This window comes from Syngnathoides biaculeatus, chromosome 17, assembly GCF_019802595.1.
Source record: "Syngnathoides biaculeatus isolate LvHL_M chromosome 17, ASM1980259v1, whole genome shotgun sequence".
Lineage (NCBI taxonomy): Eukaryota > Metazoa > Chordata > Actinopteri > Syngnathiformes > Syngnathidae > Syngnathoides > Syngnathoides biaculeatus.
The window spans coordinates 5,316,820-5,335,177 of NC_084656.1; the positions used below are offsets into that span (position 1 = coordinate 5,316,820).

An 18,358-nucleotide genomic window follows, 5' to 3' on the forward strand; every position below is an offset into this window, starting at 1 on the left:
TTTGTTATCAACAACAAACATGTCACGTGATGTTACCTGAGAGAGATGTATTCACAGTGTAAGATTGTGGCAGGAAAGTTAAAAAAAAAAAAAAAAAAAAAAAAAGATAGGGTTGAGACAAGATTAACACGTGCCTATCATTTTTCTCATGGTTAATCAGTGTCCATCCAAGAGGCTGATGATTCCTCAAATTTTTACAGGCCACCTTAAAGAGTGGGTGTGGATGACATCAAAGGCTGGACTGCGCATCAGATTTGTATACTCAACTATAAATATAGTTAGCTAGTGTTGCAAAATACAACACAATGCTTTTATATACTGTATTCGTATGCAGTGGCTGCGGATGCCTGGTTACACACTAAAAATGCGGAAATGCACTTTCAACAGTTTACTAAGCCATCTTCCACTAAATGTGCCTGAACACACCATAATTCTGGTTCCAAAACGCTTAGGAATCGCTCCCAAAGTAAGATAAGCCATTAAATCCTAAACTCCTGTGTTTGGGAAGTGATATAGTACTTGAAACTTCACAGTCACTTCACCAACACAGGGGACTTCCAGCAGCTGTGGGAGGGCTTAAACTCTGACTATAAGGCTCACTCCCTACAAACATCCAACACAGACCCCAACCACAGACCTTCACTTCTTTGCACGGTTCCAGGCAGCACTGCCCAGGCACACAGACTCCCTTCTTCACCTGGGGGCCAGATCTTACAGCTAGCTGTCCATAGATGGAGTGGGAAGAGGCTAGTCTGTGACAACCCATGAAAAAAGCAGCAGGGCCCAATAACATCCTGAGGAGAGTCTTGAAGGAACAATTCAAGGGTGTTCTCAAATTTCTTTAACACGTCCCTCAGGCAAGTGGTGGTGCCCACATGCCACAAAAAAAGCCAGAATCATCCTTGTGCCAAAGAAGGATAAGCCAGCCAGGCTAAATGCTTACAGCTCTGTGGCCCTCACACCAGTACTGATGAAATGCACTTAGAAGCTCATGAGGCACATAAAATCATGCCTCCCCTGCTAACTTGGACCCCTTACAGCAGGGGTCAGGAACCTTTTAGGCTGAGAGAGCCATAAATGGCAAATATTTTAAAATATAATGCAACTGAGTCCTCAGCTTCCTGACACAATGGGAGTAGAGAAACAGGACAGAGAAAAGTACATACACCTCCATCACTGTGAACTGGTCCCCCCAGGGCTGTGTATTGAGTACCCTGTTGTTCAGTTGACTCGCACATGACTGGACTGCCTCCCACACCAATAATAAAATCGTGAAGTATGCAGACGACAATAGTGTGACTCATCAGGGATGGTTAAGAGGCTTACCTACTGTTGCTGATTATTGTTTGAGTAATATCACTTGATAAAGCCTTTCCTACGATTTGATACTACAAAATATGTATGATCACTGCTAATAATAAACTGGTATCAATTTCAACACAAACTATAGGCTGCGATCTCTGTATCAATTCAGAAGTGAAAAAGGTGGTTCAGGACATCCCTAAACAGACCCATCGCTTGATATGATGTCGGGGGTCACTTGCATGTGAAGATAGTACAATGTCTATTTTTTTTGAAGGAGAGCCAGTGGGGGAGAAAAAATAATCTCCAACAGTAAAAAAAAACTTTACGTTTAATTTTACGTTGGGCACCTTGTTAGGCTGCTAACAGCTCTTTGGGAAAATGTGTGGATATCATTCAATGCAGATGGCTGTTACTGTGTTCTTTTATCATTGGATTCTGCCTTCGCTTGTGATAGCAGACTGAGTGAGTCATTCTTTATTATTGCTGCATTTTGTGCATGCATTGTTTTGTGCATGTATATTCTGTCAGGCATCTTGCTTGGCAGTTATGGGGTTCTTGGAAGAATGTGTTTTTGTTCCCCCATTTTTATTGAACTTACGAAATTTTCAAAATAAAAAAAATATTTCTGGAAATTCATCTTGAGATTGGTAGCAGCAAGTATATAAAAATAGTGAAAAATACAGAAATATGGTGGTGGAGTTCACAGGTTAATCAGCAATGTCTTGTAATGGGTTGGGTGAAAATGAATTAAATGGGAAAAAAAAAACTTTCCACAAGAGTAAGCAATCTTGTCACTGAGCCAGTTTTCCTGAGATGAGAGGGTGTGCACCAATCACGAATTTGACCATTAGAGGAATATTAATTGGCAAAACTATGTCAAAATTACAGCCATTTTAAATTCACTATTTGGCAAGCTATTTGGTGTTCAAAGTCTATTGCATTCAATTAATATACCACATAGATGTCTAACTTAAATCAGTTATGCGTAAATAAGTGGAAAATTGAGGACTTCGATGGAATGGGACCCTTACGTACTAAACTGACCGAATTCTTGTTAACGTTGCCTCTTTGTGCAGGTACAGCATGAAAAGCCGCATTTATCCATTTTCTGTCCCACTTGTCCTGTTTCGGTTTGCAAATTACTGAGGCAACTTTTCTGCCGGACAGTACGTAATTGGCTGAACACTGATTCACTTACGATTATTGCTTTCTATTGACAAATACTACCAGGTACTATGTCTTGTACCTCTACGTGGCAAATTTTGTTACGATACGGGTAATGTAAAATGCTGCTTGTTGCTCATTGGTAGAGTGTTTTCACTGTAACATTTCATGATGCGTGGATAGAAATTACATAAATTAAGCTTATCATGCTGTCCTTTCGGCAGCAGACTGGTGAGAGCGTTGGCCTCACAGTTTTGAGGACCGGGGCTCAATCCTGGCCCCCGCTTGTGTGATGTTTCCATGTTCTCCCCAAGCCTGCCTTTTTCTCTGGCCACTCCGGTTTCCTCACACATCCCAAAGACATGTATTAATTGGAGACTCTAAATTGCCCTTAGGTCTGATTGTGAGGGCGACTTTTTTTTTTTTGTCTGTGTGTCCTGCGACTGCCTGGCAACCAGTTCAGGGTGTACCGCACCTCCTGACTGAAGATAGCTGGGAGAGGTTCTACTACTTCCAAGACCGGTTTCCTCACACATCCCAAAGACATGTATTAATTGGAGACTCTAAATTGCCCTTAGGTCTGATTGTGAGGGCGACTTTTTTTTTTTTGTCTGTGTGTCCTGCGACTGCCTGGCAACCAGTTCAGGGTGTACCGCACCTCCTGACTGAAGATAGCTGGGAGAGGTTCTACTACTTCCAAGACCCTTGTGAGGATAAGCAGTTCAGTTAATGGATGGATGCCATCATTTCTTAGCTCTGGAAATTGCAGCAGTATACTACACATCCTCCAATTGAATGTTTTTTCCCTACACTATGTCTCCTCTGAAATTACATTTGTCTCCACATTGTCAGCCACATGCTCAGAGGAAAGTACAGGAGGTTCTCATTCTCCTCTATTGTTTTTGTTAGTATGTCTCATTCTGACGGATGCATTCAATGCAGTTGGGTTTTTGCAGTTTTCACAGGAGTGGAAGTGCAAAAAGGAGTCTGTATAATCACCAATCAGTCACAGAGATTGATACTTGGTCATTTATCCAGAAACAAGCTATCAGCATTCCTGTCAAGCTCCGCTATATGCACGAAAACTGGTAGTCACCGGACATCCACTAGTTTGTCTTTGAAACAGCCGAGTACATGTATGACTAGCATACGCCCCTTTTTCATTGGCTTTGAGGCACTAAGCATTGCGTTTCACAAATTCTGCCTTGTAACAAATAACCAGAAATAATCTGACCATTTATCTTGATCTGTTACTTCAGTTGCTGAATAGCTATAGACGTATGTCAATTACAAAAAAAATTGGATCGTGCATGTGTACATTGTTTGGTGCCACTGGATGAGAAATAAAAAGCACAGTGAGAAAGACAACTTTACTCCACTTACCAAGAAATGTAGCCATTTAAAATCATGAGGGCTTCCATCATTTTTTTTCCATTAAAATGTCACTGCACGCAATTCCAAATTGAATGCAAAAGGGTCGACAAAGAAAATATTTTTGTAGTGTTGATTAATCATACAAACAAGAAATGTGAAATAAGATTTATACATTACCTTATAAGGACCAGCTGGCTGTCATGTGCAATGTGGACCTCATCCAAATATCCTCTACTTGGCCCAATCATAAAATGCTCTCCCTTTTCCCTCTTTGTTTAGAACCTTAACTGCCAACCTCTGTCTCTTCCACAGAAGTGTTATGAGTCAAGATTCCGACCTTTATACGTCTCCTCTGCTCCACTCAGTTTCTATGCCTGGTTGGAATAAATCCCACAGAATGCACAACCCACAGTGGGAGGTTGGAACAATCTTGAGACTCAAATAGCAGCCACTACCAATTTATACAAACATGGTCTCCTTTGGGAAACCTAGTTATTATGTCTGGGAAGAAGGCCCACAGAAGACTGGCCAAGCAGGAACTCTTAAGTAACATTGAGTAGAACACTACTGTTATAAACTGTGATGCTTTTTGCACCAATATGACAGGGAGAGTAGTGACATTGCTGGAAACCAATTAAATAAATTAAAATGGTTATTGCAGACTTTTGGGATATGGTTATATCCGCAGAAATATTTAAGTACTCAACGCAGCTACACAGCCCAAAGACAATAACAGAAAGGAGCATTTGATATCGAACGATAGATACATTCATTGTATACGGGATTTATTATAAAACCACGATCAGCGACTTATTGCTGGCAAATACAATGGCTGACTCATCTAAAATGTCGTTTCGGCTTTGTGCCAAATTAGAGGGTGTAGTTAAAGACACTCCCGGATCTCATACCTGCAATCATCTCCCGTTTGCCTTCATCCAGGTGAGAGGAAACCACGTCACCCATGTTTGCAGCACAACCACCAAAGACCCAACTGCTTACAGGCGTGTGGATTCCGGATCAAGTGTGACGAGAGTCCCAGTAGCCAACACAATTATTCGACCTGATCCAGCAGAGGGAAGCTGAAAGGTGTCCACTGGAGGTTCGCAAGGCCACGACGAAGATTCTGCTGCGGCTGTTGTGCGTCTGCTCGGGTTTTGTTCCAAGCACCAGACGAAGCGGCAACACCCAAGTGGCCAGGGAGGCGGGGGGGAGGAGGAGGGCGGACGGTTGTGCTTCTGAAAGTCGGGACACACCTTCTGGAAGTCATCACTGGTCCAACGTGTTAAGGCGGCCCTGCTTTGGGTGTGGCTACGAGCTGCTAGCTTTCAACACAACGCTCAATACTATTGACTATTATTGTTTGAAGATGAAGGCCGACGCTTGCATTTGGGCTGTCACACATGACGTATATGACGTTTTAACAATGCCATGCCCTTCCATACATTTCAGGTGAAGTATTGCAAACGCACCCAATGCCATTTACGATTCGTTTGGAGCCATTACATCGCCGGGTACCATCATTAAGCCAGTTTTATTGTTTTGTTATAAAAGGTGTGCGGCTTGACCGCAGTTTTTCTTCAGTCCTTGACGTTCATGTGGAAAAGTACATGCTGCCTCCATGTGGATGTTCTTTGATATTACAAGCGCACCGGTGAACGCAATACTGTACTGGAGTTTTAAGCGGAACTGTGTGTGTGCGTGTGTGTGTGTGTGTGTGTATGTATGTATATATATATATATATATTATATATATATATATATATATATATATATATATATTAACTGGTTATACAAACGTGCAGAATTTTCCACGTACTCGTAGGCACCATTTCGACACTAGTAAGGCAATTCAGCAGACTTGTAGAATGACTAAGTCGCACTTAAGTACAATGTGTGACTAGTAGCTGTCCCCATAGTGTATGTGTATCTAATCACGGATGTATATTTTTTTAAACGATCCATTGTAAGTTCCGAAAACGAAAGACGTCGTTTATGGCTCTTCCAGCGCCCTAATGGCGGAAGGATACGTTGTGACGTCTTGCTCCTCCGCAGTGATGGGAGGAGGTGGAGGAGGACTAGAGGGAGGACGCACTCGAGCCAACACTCTGCAGCATCATGGCACCTATCGGATTAAAGGCGGTGGTCGGAGAGAGTAAGAATCTTTATTTTATTCTTCCGAAGTAGCCTGACAGAGCCTCTGCGGATGTGTTTGTTTGCAATTTAGTGGTTTGCGCAGGATGAGGACGAAGGTGCTGCTGCTGACGTTTCCTCGGAAATGTTGTCTAGTGCAAGTGATGGAGGGAACCCGCAAAGTGTGGGCGCTCTCACTGCGCTCTTGGGCGCCTGCATGCGCCAACGTCAATTTGGCTTGGAGGATCTGCGATAAGTCACTGACGTTTAATGTAGAAATGCTCCTGTGGCACGATGGACAACTGCCTGGGGGCAAATGTACCCCCGTACGCCCTTGTGGCCTTAATTAGCCTTTAGTTCAGGGTTACTCTGGTTGCATCACATCACCGTATGTACGTTGATTTAGGTCTAACGAAGAAAACGAGCTTCTTGTGTTTTGATTGACCAATAATATAAACTGAGCAATTTGAATGCTTTTGTTGTCTGGGTTATAGGAAATTGATCACAGAGGTTCGTGTTTTCGGCAGTGCCTCACCCTTGATGGAGGATGCGCCAAACGCGTAAATTAAACTAGACGCTCAGGGCTTTGGTCTGCAAAGACCATTGCTATATTGCCTTTAATGGCTGCAATGCAGGCGAGTGTATACGTGTTGCAGCACCATTGGAAATTTCAACTATTCATTTCAGAGAGGATGCTCCAATTGTTACTGTGTGTGTTACTGAGGCAGGCCTAAATATGGAGGCGCAGCTTCATTCTCCTCTTGGGCCAACTGAATGCAAGTACGGGTGGTCTTGCCAGGCCAGGCCTTCAATGACACCCTTCTTGTCAGATATTTTTAGTCATTTACTTGGGCATTTATATGTTTGCCTATCGTATTCTTCTTTAAGTGCGCTTTTGTGGGATTTTTTTGGTGCTTCAATCTAAAAATCGTTTTGCAACACGGAGATGTAATTTTATGACAACACAATAACTTTATTTTTCAGTTTTTAAAATCATGCTTTGTGCTATAGATTGTGCTCAATAAATTGTCCTTTATTAAATCTGCACCCTACATACCATTTCTATCACGCACTTAGACTTCTAGCAGATATATAGAGGACAATTTTTTTTAACACTGATGATGAATTTGAAATGTTATTTCACAAATAAAATGCATGTTAAAGGGTTTACTATGCAGGAAGCCTTGTGATCAGTTGACTGATAGCAATGCAAAAGTCATGTTATATTTTGTGCCATTTCAACAGGATATCATATGCATGTAGTTTTTACCAGTGGCCTTTTCTTTTGCAATACCACATATTTTCTGAAATAACCTCCTGTGGGAATCATGGCAAAAAAAACTAATATCTGATGCAGTCCAAATATTTTATTTACTAAGGTTTTGTAACCAGCACTTAAATAGCCATGCAATCAAGTCAAGCCAGATGGTACATCCTCCTAGAATCTGTTTCAGAACACTTAAAAATACTCCTAGCAACTATAATAGGTAGTAGCAGGGCCTGAGAAGCAGTGGATGGCACCTGTGCTTTGTTTGGCTGAGGTGAAGCTTGGCTGGGATTGGTGGAGGGTTTGCGGGGTAAAGAGGAGGGGGGAGGGCCCTTAGAACCATCATGGGTAGTCTCTGCAGCAATAGATGTAGAAGATGGGAAGCGGGGGATGGGCAGTGTGCAGCGCTGCGGCCTCCGCTTCCATGACTCGATATGAGAGAGCAGAAGAAAAATGAGGCCAAGTTATCAGAATCCCATCACTTCAGCATGTGCTCCAAGATATAGCGATTATTATTATTATTCATCCATCCATTTTCTTAGTCACCTATCCTCACAAGAGTCACGGGAGTCCTAGCGTCTATCCCATCTGTCATCAGGCAGCAGACGGGGTACACCCTGAGCTAGTTGCCAGCCAATCACAGGGCACATGGAGACAGACAACGGTCGCAGTCACAATCACATCTTGGGGCAATTTAGAGTGTCCAATTAATGTTGCATGTTTTTGCGGCCTGGGAGGAAACTGGAGTGCACGGAGAAAACCCCCGCAAGCACGGGGAGAACATGCAAACGCCACACAGGCAGGGACGGGATTGAACCCTGGTCATCAGAACTGTCTTTCCAGCTGCGCCAACGTGCTGCCATTATTATTATTTAGATTTGTATTTCGGATTAACAGATCAAATGGAACTGCATTATTAAGTGTTAATTGTTGTACAACCTTTAGCTGAAAGAGCAATTCTCGCTACTTTCTCTGTGACCTGTGACATTACAAGACTTGTTATCAAGTAATTGATAATATTGCTCTACTACGATTATAGTTTTAAATGTTATTATTTTATTTTAAAGTAGAGATGGCCGTGTACAGATATCACATATCGGTGTCAGGCCAATGCCACACTCGTGAAGGTTTCTGATACCAACTACTGATACTTAAGGCAAAAAAAATTCTAATTGCCTTCACAACACAGTGGCAGTTTCAGCAAATCATAATGTGCGTTAGAAATAAAGGTCTTCATTCCCAATACTTGTCAGTGCGTTGATTGAAAGTTTATGCATCAAATGTATTAGGGAAATTGGCACTCAATATCTGTAAGTACTGAAGAATGAACACTGAAAAAAAAAATGGTATTGAACATCCGTTCATATTGCAACTAGTTCGGCAGTTTTTGAAGAGAGAGTTCCAGTAATCTGTGGTTGAAAAATAAAACGAACATAATGGGTTTGATCATATGAAGGGTTCAGACGCAAAAGTAGATCTATCAATTTTTATTGTTTCTGTAGATTCTCGCATTTTGTCAGATCTTGGATGCTAAGCGGGTTTGGCCTTGGTTAGTACTTGGATGGGATACTGCCTGGGAATACCAGGTGCTGTAAGCTTCTATCCCCGGCTAAATGCACAACGTTTGCGTCAGGAAGGGCATCCGGCGTAAAACTGTGCCAAACAAATATGCGTTCATCTGAGATGACACCCTGTGGCGACCCCTAATGGGACAAGCCGAAAGGAAAAGAAGAAGATCCATCCAAACAGCCGCACTCACAATCATACTTAGGGGCAATTTAGAGCGTCCAATTAATGTTGCATGTTTTTGGGATGTGGGAGGAAACCGTAGTGCTCCGAGGAAACAAACGCAGGCACGGCGAGAACATGCAAGCTCCACACAGTCGAGGCCGGATTGAACACTGGACCTCAGAACTGTGAGGCCATCGCTTTCCAGCTGAGTCACCATGCCGCCATTATATAATGTATAAATATGATCATTTATATAATATATAAATCACAGAATGTACAAAAACAACAAAAATTAATATACAGGGAGTCCTCGGGTTAAGAGGGTCTCGACCTAAGACATTTTGAGTTTACAACACCCATCCCCCGTCCGCCATTTTGTCTGGCTAATGCTTGTCCGTGTTTGTGCGCCAGGAGTATCTTCACATTTTTTGCCCTTCTTTTTAGACAATTAGCGCCCCAAAGAAGAAAGCTGTGTCTTTTAGCAATGTTTCTGCAGCCAAAAGAAAATCCATTAGCACAGAAATAAAGCTAAAGATTGGAGAAAGGAGAGACAGCAAAACCACCAAGGCTTCAGCTGGTCGACTGTGGTGACAATTATCAAAGACAAAGCCTGTATTTTAGCGCATGTGAAGGGCTCCGTTCCTATGTTGGATACAATGATCACAAAACAAGGTTCTTTGATACTTGCCAAGAGGATTGAGAACTAGGTTTCTTCGCTAGCTAAGAACAGCCTCCCCTTCTTCTTCTCCATCCACCTCTCCGCAGTAATGCTAAGTTCATCAACTTGTGTATTTCAATGTATTTTTTTTATACAAACTATTTTAATGTAAATTCTGACTTTAATGATGGTATCTGACTTAAGTCGAAATTCCAGTTAAATCGCTGCTGTAGGAATGGCTCTAAGTTGTAAACTGAAGACTCCCTGTATCTGCTTTTGCGTCCCAACTCTTCATATGATCCCAAATCCCAAGGAAATTTAGGTTCAGCTGTTAAAACTTCTGCAGAAGAGCGGGAATGTGACGCAAGGAATGATGGACGGTGTAGCACACAATACAGTATGGTGAAGCTGAAAATGACCTTGGAAGCATCACTGAAACACACCATCACACTCGTCTTGCTTCAGTGTCTGCTGCAATGCCTGCAGCCCTCGACCTATGAGTCACGCACATACAATAAATATACGGTTGTTTTGGTTGCAGAGCATGAAGCCCTGCTAGCATAGACCTATTTCTATAACAGGTGTAATTATAATGAAATTATAATGAAATCCCTCACTGAGGCATTGCAAGGCACCTCCTCCCACTCCTCTTAGCTTGCCAGTCACCACCCCTCTCACTATATACTGTACAGCTGTCAGAGGCACGTTTAACAAAGTACTCATTTAACGTAGGAGACAACAATGGGCCACTTACCTTCATGCGCTTCTTCTTCCTTGACAGAACAATCAAATTCAGAAAATGTGACAACGCTCGGTGGCACGGTGGGACAACTGGTTAGAGCGTTGGCCTCACAGTTCTGAGAGCTGGGGTTCAAATCCCGGCCCTGCTTGTGTGGAGTTTGTATGCTCTCCCCGTTCTTGCGTGGGTTTTCTCTGGGCACTCCGGTTTCTTCCCACATCCCAAAAACATGGTTTGATTACAGAATCTCAATTGCCCTTAGGTGTGATTGTGAGTGCGACTGTTGTCTGTCTCAATGTGGCCTGTGATTGGCTAGAAACCAGTTCAGGGTGCACCCTGCCTCTTGCCTGATGACAGCAGGGATTGGCTCCAGCACTCCCACGACCCTTGTGAGGATAAGCAGCTCAGAAAATGGGCTGATGGATTGTAATCAAAATTATTAATCACCATTATTTGTCATATTTTGGAAAATCCTTAGTTTTATTGTCCTACTTTTCAACAAAAAAATAGTTTTCAGGACAAAATGCAACTTTGAATAAAGATAAATGATAGCTAATAATAAAAAATAAATAAAAGGTGGCCCAAAAATTCTAACCCTAAGGGCTAAATGAATGAATATAACATTACAAAGTACAATCATAAATTACAATTTAATGGATGAAAATGCAGTAACATTAGGCTCCAGGCATTTTTGACTTTTCATTTGAAAATCCCCGCCATCAACTAGTGAATTGACCCCTCCGTGGATATTGCGCAATCCGCGTCACTGACCAATCAGAGGCCAGAGATCTGCATAGACCAAAGCCCGTTTTTGCTCCCGCCATTTTCTCTGACAACATTGCATGGTCCAGTATAGGGTTAGTTAGCGTTTAATCGCGTATTTGGGTTATTTAACAAAAAATATGGTTAAGAGGTGTAGTCACGGACTTTGTAATAGTGACGACAGGTATCCTGAAAAGCTAGTTGGTGGAGTTCGATTCGTACCCTTTCCAAAACCGAAGACCCAGTATGAAAAATGCCTTCGATGGATCAAACTTTGTGGAAGACCGCATCATCAACTAAATCCATCTCATATCAACCGGAACACATATGTTTGCACGAAGGTATGCCCGATATTTGATTTTCAATACATGTCTCGTATAAATGAATTCGAAGTTCTTCGCTAGCATAACACTGCTGCGTGTGAACGATTGACACACTTATTCTTTGTTGAGCGATACTTAGCAATGATCGGACTCCACAAACGTATTGATTTCTTGCTGGCTCGCGGCCAGAAGCTTAACCAGACTGTGTTTGCACGAAGATATGCCCTAAATTTGATTTTTAATACACGTCTCGTATAAATGAATGAGACGTTCTCCGCTAGCATAACACTGCTACGTGTGAACGATTGACACACTTATTCTTTGTTGAGCGATATTTAGCGATGATCGGACTGCACAAACGTATTGATTTCTTGCTGGCTCGCGGCCAGAAGCTTAACCAGACGGTGTTTGCACGAAGATATGAACTAAATTTGATTTTTAATACACGTCTCGTATAAATAAATGAGACGTTCTCCGCTAGCATAACACTGCTACGTGTGAACGATTGACACACTTATTCTTTGTTGAGCGATATTTAGCGATGATCGGACTGCACAAACGTGTCGCTTTCTTGCTGGCTCGCGGCCGAAGCTTAACCAGACTGTGTTTGCACGAAGATATGCCCTAAATTTGATTTTTAATACACGTCTCGTATAAATGAATGAGACGTTCTCCGCTAGCATAACATTGCTACGTGTTAATGATTGAATGAAATCAGAAGCATGGCGTCTCTCTCAGTTAAGAATGTATTGTATTTAGAATCTATAATATATCGTTGATTTGAATGAAATCAGAAGCATAGAGTCTGTCTCAGTTCAGAATGTATTGTATTGTATTTGCCATTTTTACTGTTTGTCTTACGTGAGCGCACGTGGCATGACGTCACTTCAGGAGGCGTGGTTAAGTGCCCTGTACGGAGGGGTCAATTGTCAAGGATGGCACATCTCTAGGGCGACACGGTGAAACGACTGGTTAGCGCGTCTGCCTCACATAACTGAGGACTGGGGTTCAAATCTAAGCCTCGCCTCTGTGGTGTTTGCATGTTCTCCCCATGCCTGCATGGGTTTTCTCCAGGTTTCCTCCCACATGCCAAAAACATGCATTCATTGGAGACTCTAAATTGCCCTTAGATGTAATTGTGGGTGCGACTGGTTGTTTGTTTCTTTGTGCTCTGCTATTGGCTGGCAACTGGATCAAGGTGTACCCTCCCTCCTGTCTGATAATAGCCGGGATAGGCACCAACACTACTGTGACCCTTGTGAGGATAAGCATCTCAGATAATGGATGGATGGTATATCTGTCGTTCTGCTTGACTCTCGGTCAGCCGCAAACTGCAAAGAACTCAGCAGTTGAGATTTCCCTCTCTTTTAACTTCAAGCATATTTTGTTACTACGCTTACACTCGAGGTACAGTAGCTACAACAATTTTCAAAGCGTCTTGCCATGACACTCCACCTCTGTGCTAGCATGCTTTCAGAGCCAACTTCAAAATAAAAGCTTCATATATTACTACGTGGGGGATCGTTTTTGACATTTACGGCTTTTATTTTGAAGTCTGCCACGGCGCACAGTGCTGGGGCTTCATGAATCCTTAACCCTTGTTCACCCCCTGGTAGTTGGCTTTCTTGGTTGCAGGCACTGCTGCAAATGAAACACTTTTCATTTCATTTCAGCGTCCGCAATTTAAATGTAAAAAAATCTCATGGTGTGGTGGTCTACATAATTCACCCACGGAACCTCGAGTTAGGTTAAGAGGTTCCGCACGGACGTTCTTTTTGGTTTCACTTCCAGTGTTAGGGTGTTAGAGAGTTCCCGCTGTAATGGGTTCACTCTGTTGATGTCTGCAATAAAAGGAGGTTTGCTCCTGTGTTCGACACTCCGCCTCCGACTCGTTTTCTTCGGCGCTACACTGGTGACCCCGATGTCAGTCCCGGCGTTTCCAAGACTGAACCGAACATGGCAACCGCCATCCTCAAATTGCCGGAGTTTCGGGAAATGTGGTTCTCGCAGACGGAGGCTCGATTCACCCTCCACGGGATCTCGGATGATACCGTGCGTTATTACCACGTTGTCTCAGCCCTCGGGAGCTCCACGGCGGCCAGAGCAGTGAGTTTCATCACATCGCCCCCTGCCCGAGATAAGAATGCTCATCTCAAGGCTCACCTCCTCAAGGTTTTTGAGCTTTAACGGCCAGAGTGAGCCCGACATCTTTTGGCTATTAATGGACTGGGGGACAGCAAACCTTCCGAACACATGGAAATGATGCTAAACCTACTGGGCGCGGAGGAGCCCAACTTACCTTTCATGGAACTATTTCTCAGACACATGCCGCCGCATGTTCAGATAGCGCTCGCTAACACTTCTATCACTGAACCCCGTGCCCTGGCTGAGGAGGCCGACCATTTCTTCCTGGCCACCCAGCTCTTTTCCCCTGAGGTGCTGGCCCCGGTGCGCAGTTACTTACCAACAGGCGTGGAGGTGCCATCCAGCAGGGGCCCCATCGCCACCGACGGCCGCGCTGGCACAGGTTTGTGCTACTTCCACACCCGTTTTGGCGCAAAAGCAAAGAGGTGCCGCGCCCCTTGCAAATAAAATGCGGTGGGGAAACGCCAAAGCCCGGGCTCCGTAGCGGCCGTGAACGCGGGCGGGAAGAACCAGCTGCTCTTCGTCATGGACACCCTTTCCGGGCGCAAATTCTTTGCGACACCAGCTCCCAGAAGAGTGTTCTGACCGCCACTGCGGATGACGTCGCTGGTAGGACTCAGGGGCCACCCCTTCTGTCTGCTAATGGCTCCCCATCCGTGCGTATGGCATGAGGACTGGACTTGTGTTTCGGGGGTCGACGCTTTACATGGGACTTTGTCACTGCCGAGGTCTTGTTCTCTCTCCTTGGCGCTGAATTTTTTGTGCACACGGGCTGCTGGTGGACATGAAGAAGGGCCGTCTGGTGGACGCACTGACTTTCTCCTCGGTTGCCTGTGTCTGCAGCGAGGCGACTTATGGCGGTCTCTCCAGTTCACTCTCAGATGGCACCAAGTATCAGCTCCTCCTTGACGAGTTCCCTGGCTTGACACGGCACACTTTCTCCTCTGCTGCTACTAAACATGGGGTCGATCACCACATCGAGACCAAGGGCCCCCCGATTCACGCTAGAGCCCGACAGCGCGACCCCGAGAAGCTAGCAGTCACTAAGTCTGATTTTGCCAACATAGAGCGCCTGAGCATTGTCCGCTGCTCGGATAGCCCGTGTGCCTCAACGCTACACATCGTCCCTAGACCAGAGGGCGGGTGGCGACCATGTTCAGGCAGCAGTACTCACCTACTGCTGCCTTAACGATGCCACTGCAACCGACCGCTACCCTGTCCCCCACATTCAGGACTTCTCGGCCCACCAGGCGGGCAAGATCCTGTTCTCCAAGGTCGACCTGGTGCGCGGTTATCACCAGGTCCCCATGCACCCCTCAGACGTTCCCAAGATGGCTGTAGTCGCACCGTTTGGCCTGTGTGAGTTTCTGAGGATGCCGTTTTGACTCAAAAACGCGGCCCAGTCTTTCCAACGGTTAATGGATTCGGTGCTCAGAGATTTGCCCTTTGTGTTCGTCTATTTAGACGACATCCTCGTCGCCAGCTCCCCGAAGGAAGAACATCTCAAGCACCTGCGGGACCTCTTCCCGAGACTCGAGCGCCATGGCCTGATCATCAACTCAGCGAAGTGTGTTTTCGGGGTGCCCTCCATCCAGTTCCTCGGGCACCTCATCGACAAAAACGGTGCCGGAGCCCTTCCGTCAAAGGTGGAGGGCGTCTCCGCTTTTCCCCAACCTTGCTCGGCTCGGGGGCTCCGGGAGTTTCTGGGGATGGTGACTTTCTATCACCGGTTCATCCGCCGGGCGGCCCACACCATGCGCCCACTGTATGAGGCTCTTAAGGGCAAGGCCCCCAACCAGGACGTTGAATGGACAGCTGAGAGGGTGGAAGCCTTCGGGGCCACGAAGGCTGTGCTGAGCCAGGCCACTGTGCTGGCCCACCCGTCCTCCGGGACCCCCTTCGCTCTCACCACCGACGCGTCGGACTACGGCGTTGGGGCCGTATTTGAACAGTGGGCCGGCGGCGCCTGGCAACCGCTTGCCTTTTTCAGGTGTCAGCTGTTCCCCAGGGAATGCAAATACAGCACGTTTGATAGGGAGCTCCTCGGGCTATGGCTGGCGATCCGCCATTTCCGTTCCCAACTGGAAGGCCGTGAGTTCACGGCATATGTGGACCACAAACCCCTTGCCCCGACTCCCTGCACCTGCTGGGGTGCCCTCGACCCCGTCAGGGCCCTGGCCCCTTGACTCAATGGACTGTGTGGCCCTGCCCCCCCTCGCCCCCTGTAGTGCACACCCGCCGGGGTCGGGCCATCGTCTCTCCACGGCACAGGGATTTTGACTATGGGTGAATTCTGGGGGGACTGGTGTGGTGGTCTACATAATTCACCCACGGGGCCTCGAGTTAGGTTACGAGGTTCAGTACAGACGTTCTTGTTGGTTTCACTTCCGGTGTTAGGGTGTTAGAGAGTTCCCGCCATAATGGGTTCACTCTGTTGATGTATGCAATAAAACGAGGTTTGCTCCTGTGTTCGACACGCCGCCTCCAACTCCTTTTCTTTGGCGCTACATTGGTTTGTTTAATCGTGGCAACCAAACTCGCAATCATGATTACAATTCAATTAATTGTACTGTAATTAACAGTAGTTTTTACAAAGTATGTCAGTTTCTTTTGGCTTGTCCCGTTAACGGTCACTACAGCGTGACATCTCAGATGAATGCTCATATTTGTTTGCCACAGTTTTTACACTGGATAGTACATGATAACTATCTGTGAATACAAATCTGTCTCTCGCGCCACCTTGTGCCTCTATTTTGATATCCAAGAAACCACAGTGCTGAGGAAAAACAACTAATCAGAGATAGACGCCGTGGTTTATGATGGCAGACCTATCGTGGGCACACCCCCACAGTGTTGACCTAAGTGTTATCAGTTTGGACTTTAATTTTTTTGTAAGGCCAGAGGGGTGGGCCAAGGAGTGTGCGACAAATCACTGACCCCTCGTGAGCCATGCCTTCTTCATAGTTTGTTTTTCCTCAGTCAAACTGGTTTCTTGTACTGTACATCATATTAGAGGTACAAGATGGGGCCAGGAATGGCCCATGTTTTCACTGATCATATATACCGCTGTCAAGTCATCATGATTGTTTTGAAAAATATGATCAAAATTGTTTTTTTTTTTTTTTTAATTGCAAATGTCTGATGCGGAAAGAATAGTGTAACTGAACTGAGCTTTTTTACAGTTTGTTGTTTTTATAGACTGACTGACTTTACCCTGGACTGATCCCCCGTTAATCAAAGGCCACATAACAGACAAACAACCACTCACAGACAGATTAATTAACAATTTAGAGTTTGGAATTATAAAAGTGAGTAAAAGTATTTATGTATTTTGAACAGATTTTACACAGATATAACAACAATGAATACATGTACATACTGTATATTGCATGACTCTGAACAGGGCTCTGCACAAAATATCTCCCTTCTTCCATAATTACAATGCCATGAGAAAAGCTTCTCTTATCCGTCCATCAAGGCTTGCCTAACTTTTGACTCGGTTTTTGATGCAAACTTCAACTTTTGATCATTTTTGGTTGCTTTAATTATGTGTTATGTAACAGATTTACAGCCGCACTACTCTCAACATGTGGTTTGACTAAGCGGCAGAGAAGCATCAGTCTGCGAATATCGGGATAAGGCTCTAGGGTTTCTTCCCGAGGGGATTATAAATAAAATGATCGGGGATTGAAAATGGGCAGCACGGTGGATGACTGGTTTGCACATATGCCTCACAGTTCTGAGGACCAAGTCCTCAGTTGAAGGTTCAGTTCAGGTCCGAGTCCACCCTCACCTGTATAGAGTATGCATGTTATTGCTGTGCTTGCATTGCTTTTTTCTGGGTACTCCAATTTCCTCCCACATCCCAAAAACATGTATGATAGGTTAACTGAATATAATTCCCGACTGTTAAGAGTGCATATGAATATACCAATAGTTGTTTGTTTGTATGTGCCCTGCAACTGGTCATTTAAGTGTGTATCCTCGCCCATTCCCCCAGAAAAATCCTCCTGAAAAATATTGTAGTATGTTTCAAGACCTTTTCACCAGTCATACAATCCCCCAAGTGTCATATTTTTTGTCCCTAATTACCTACGATGCACTACACTCTTATAAAAATAATGTCTACCAGAGGTGGCCAACCAGTCAGAGATGAAAAGCCACATTTTTTACTGTGTTACGGCAAAGAGCCACATCGTGCACAAGAGAAAGCCAATGAGTCACATCATACACATGATCATCATTCCCTCCTCACACACATACTTTTGCTCAGCCAGATTTATTGCAAATGTCACACACCAACATGAGAACAAGAAAAATCATCTCCTACTCAGTACCAAGACCACAGGCCAGTAATTTAAAAAAATAAATAAAATCCTGTGCTCTCTCACACAAAAAATTACCGGTTCAAGCAAGTCTTGTCTTGTATGGCACAATTCTCATCTAAAGCAACACTAAAATACTCACATGATTGAAGGTCTGAGTGCAACTGCGAATCAGTAGCCATGCTAATGTCTGATATTTTCTTTTCAACAGTGTGGCAGGACGGATGAAGGCCTGATACCATTCGTTTGAGACTTTTCTTTTCACGAGACAAGATTTCAGCAACGTCACCAAGGCATTTTTTAATAAATTATCCTTCAATGTATGGCTTTTGGCCCTTGGAATATTCCCAGCCACTTGATATGATGCAATCATTCATCTCTGGATGCTTTTTTTTTTTTTTAAATTTCAAAGTAACTAACTTGTGACGGGGAAGC

At 44.5% G+C, this 18,358-nt stretch overlaps 2 protein-coding genes across 8 annotated transcripts in view; one reads left to right on the forward strand and one right to left on the reverse strand.

The window, feature by feature from the left end:
* Positions 1 to 5,024, reverse strand: part of niban2a (niban apoptosis regulator 2a) — a 59,102-nt gene extending 54,078 nt beyond the window's left edge. For 2 of the 3 annotated variants that reach the window (XM_061800609.1, XM_061800610.1), the window contains exon 1: positions 4,752 to 5,024. In XM_061800609.1, coding sequence (XP_061656593.1) covers positions 4,752 to 4,806 — 55 coding nt within the window. In that variant the 5' untranslated portion in view covers positions 4,807 to 5,024. Of the gene's footprint in view, positions 1 to 4,020; positions 4,218 to 4,751 lie in introns of all 3 variants that reach the window. The other variant, XM_061800611.1, reaches the window with a different exon arrangement.
* Positions 5,025 to 5,151: 127 nt separating this feature from the next.
* The window catches only part of LOC133490486 (syntaxin-binding protein 1), a 43,416-nt gene continuing 30,209 nt past the window's right edge, over positions 5,152 to 18,358 (forward strand). For 4 of the 5 annotated variants that reach the window (XR_009792234.1, XM_061800612.1, XM_061800615.1 and 1 more), the window contains exons 1-2: positions 5,152 to 5,292; positions 5,896 to 5,995. Coding sequence is in view for 4 of the 5 variants with exons in the window: in XM_061800612.1 (XP_061656596.1) it covers positions 5,959 to 5,995 (37 nt within the window). In the remaining variant the exon portion in view is untranslated. Of the gene's footprint in view, positions 5,293 to 5,667; positions 5,807 to 5,895; positions 5,996 to 18,358 lie in introns of those variants that run through there. The other variant, XM_061800614.1, reaches the window with a different exon arrangement.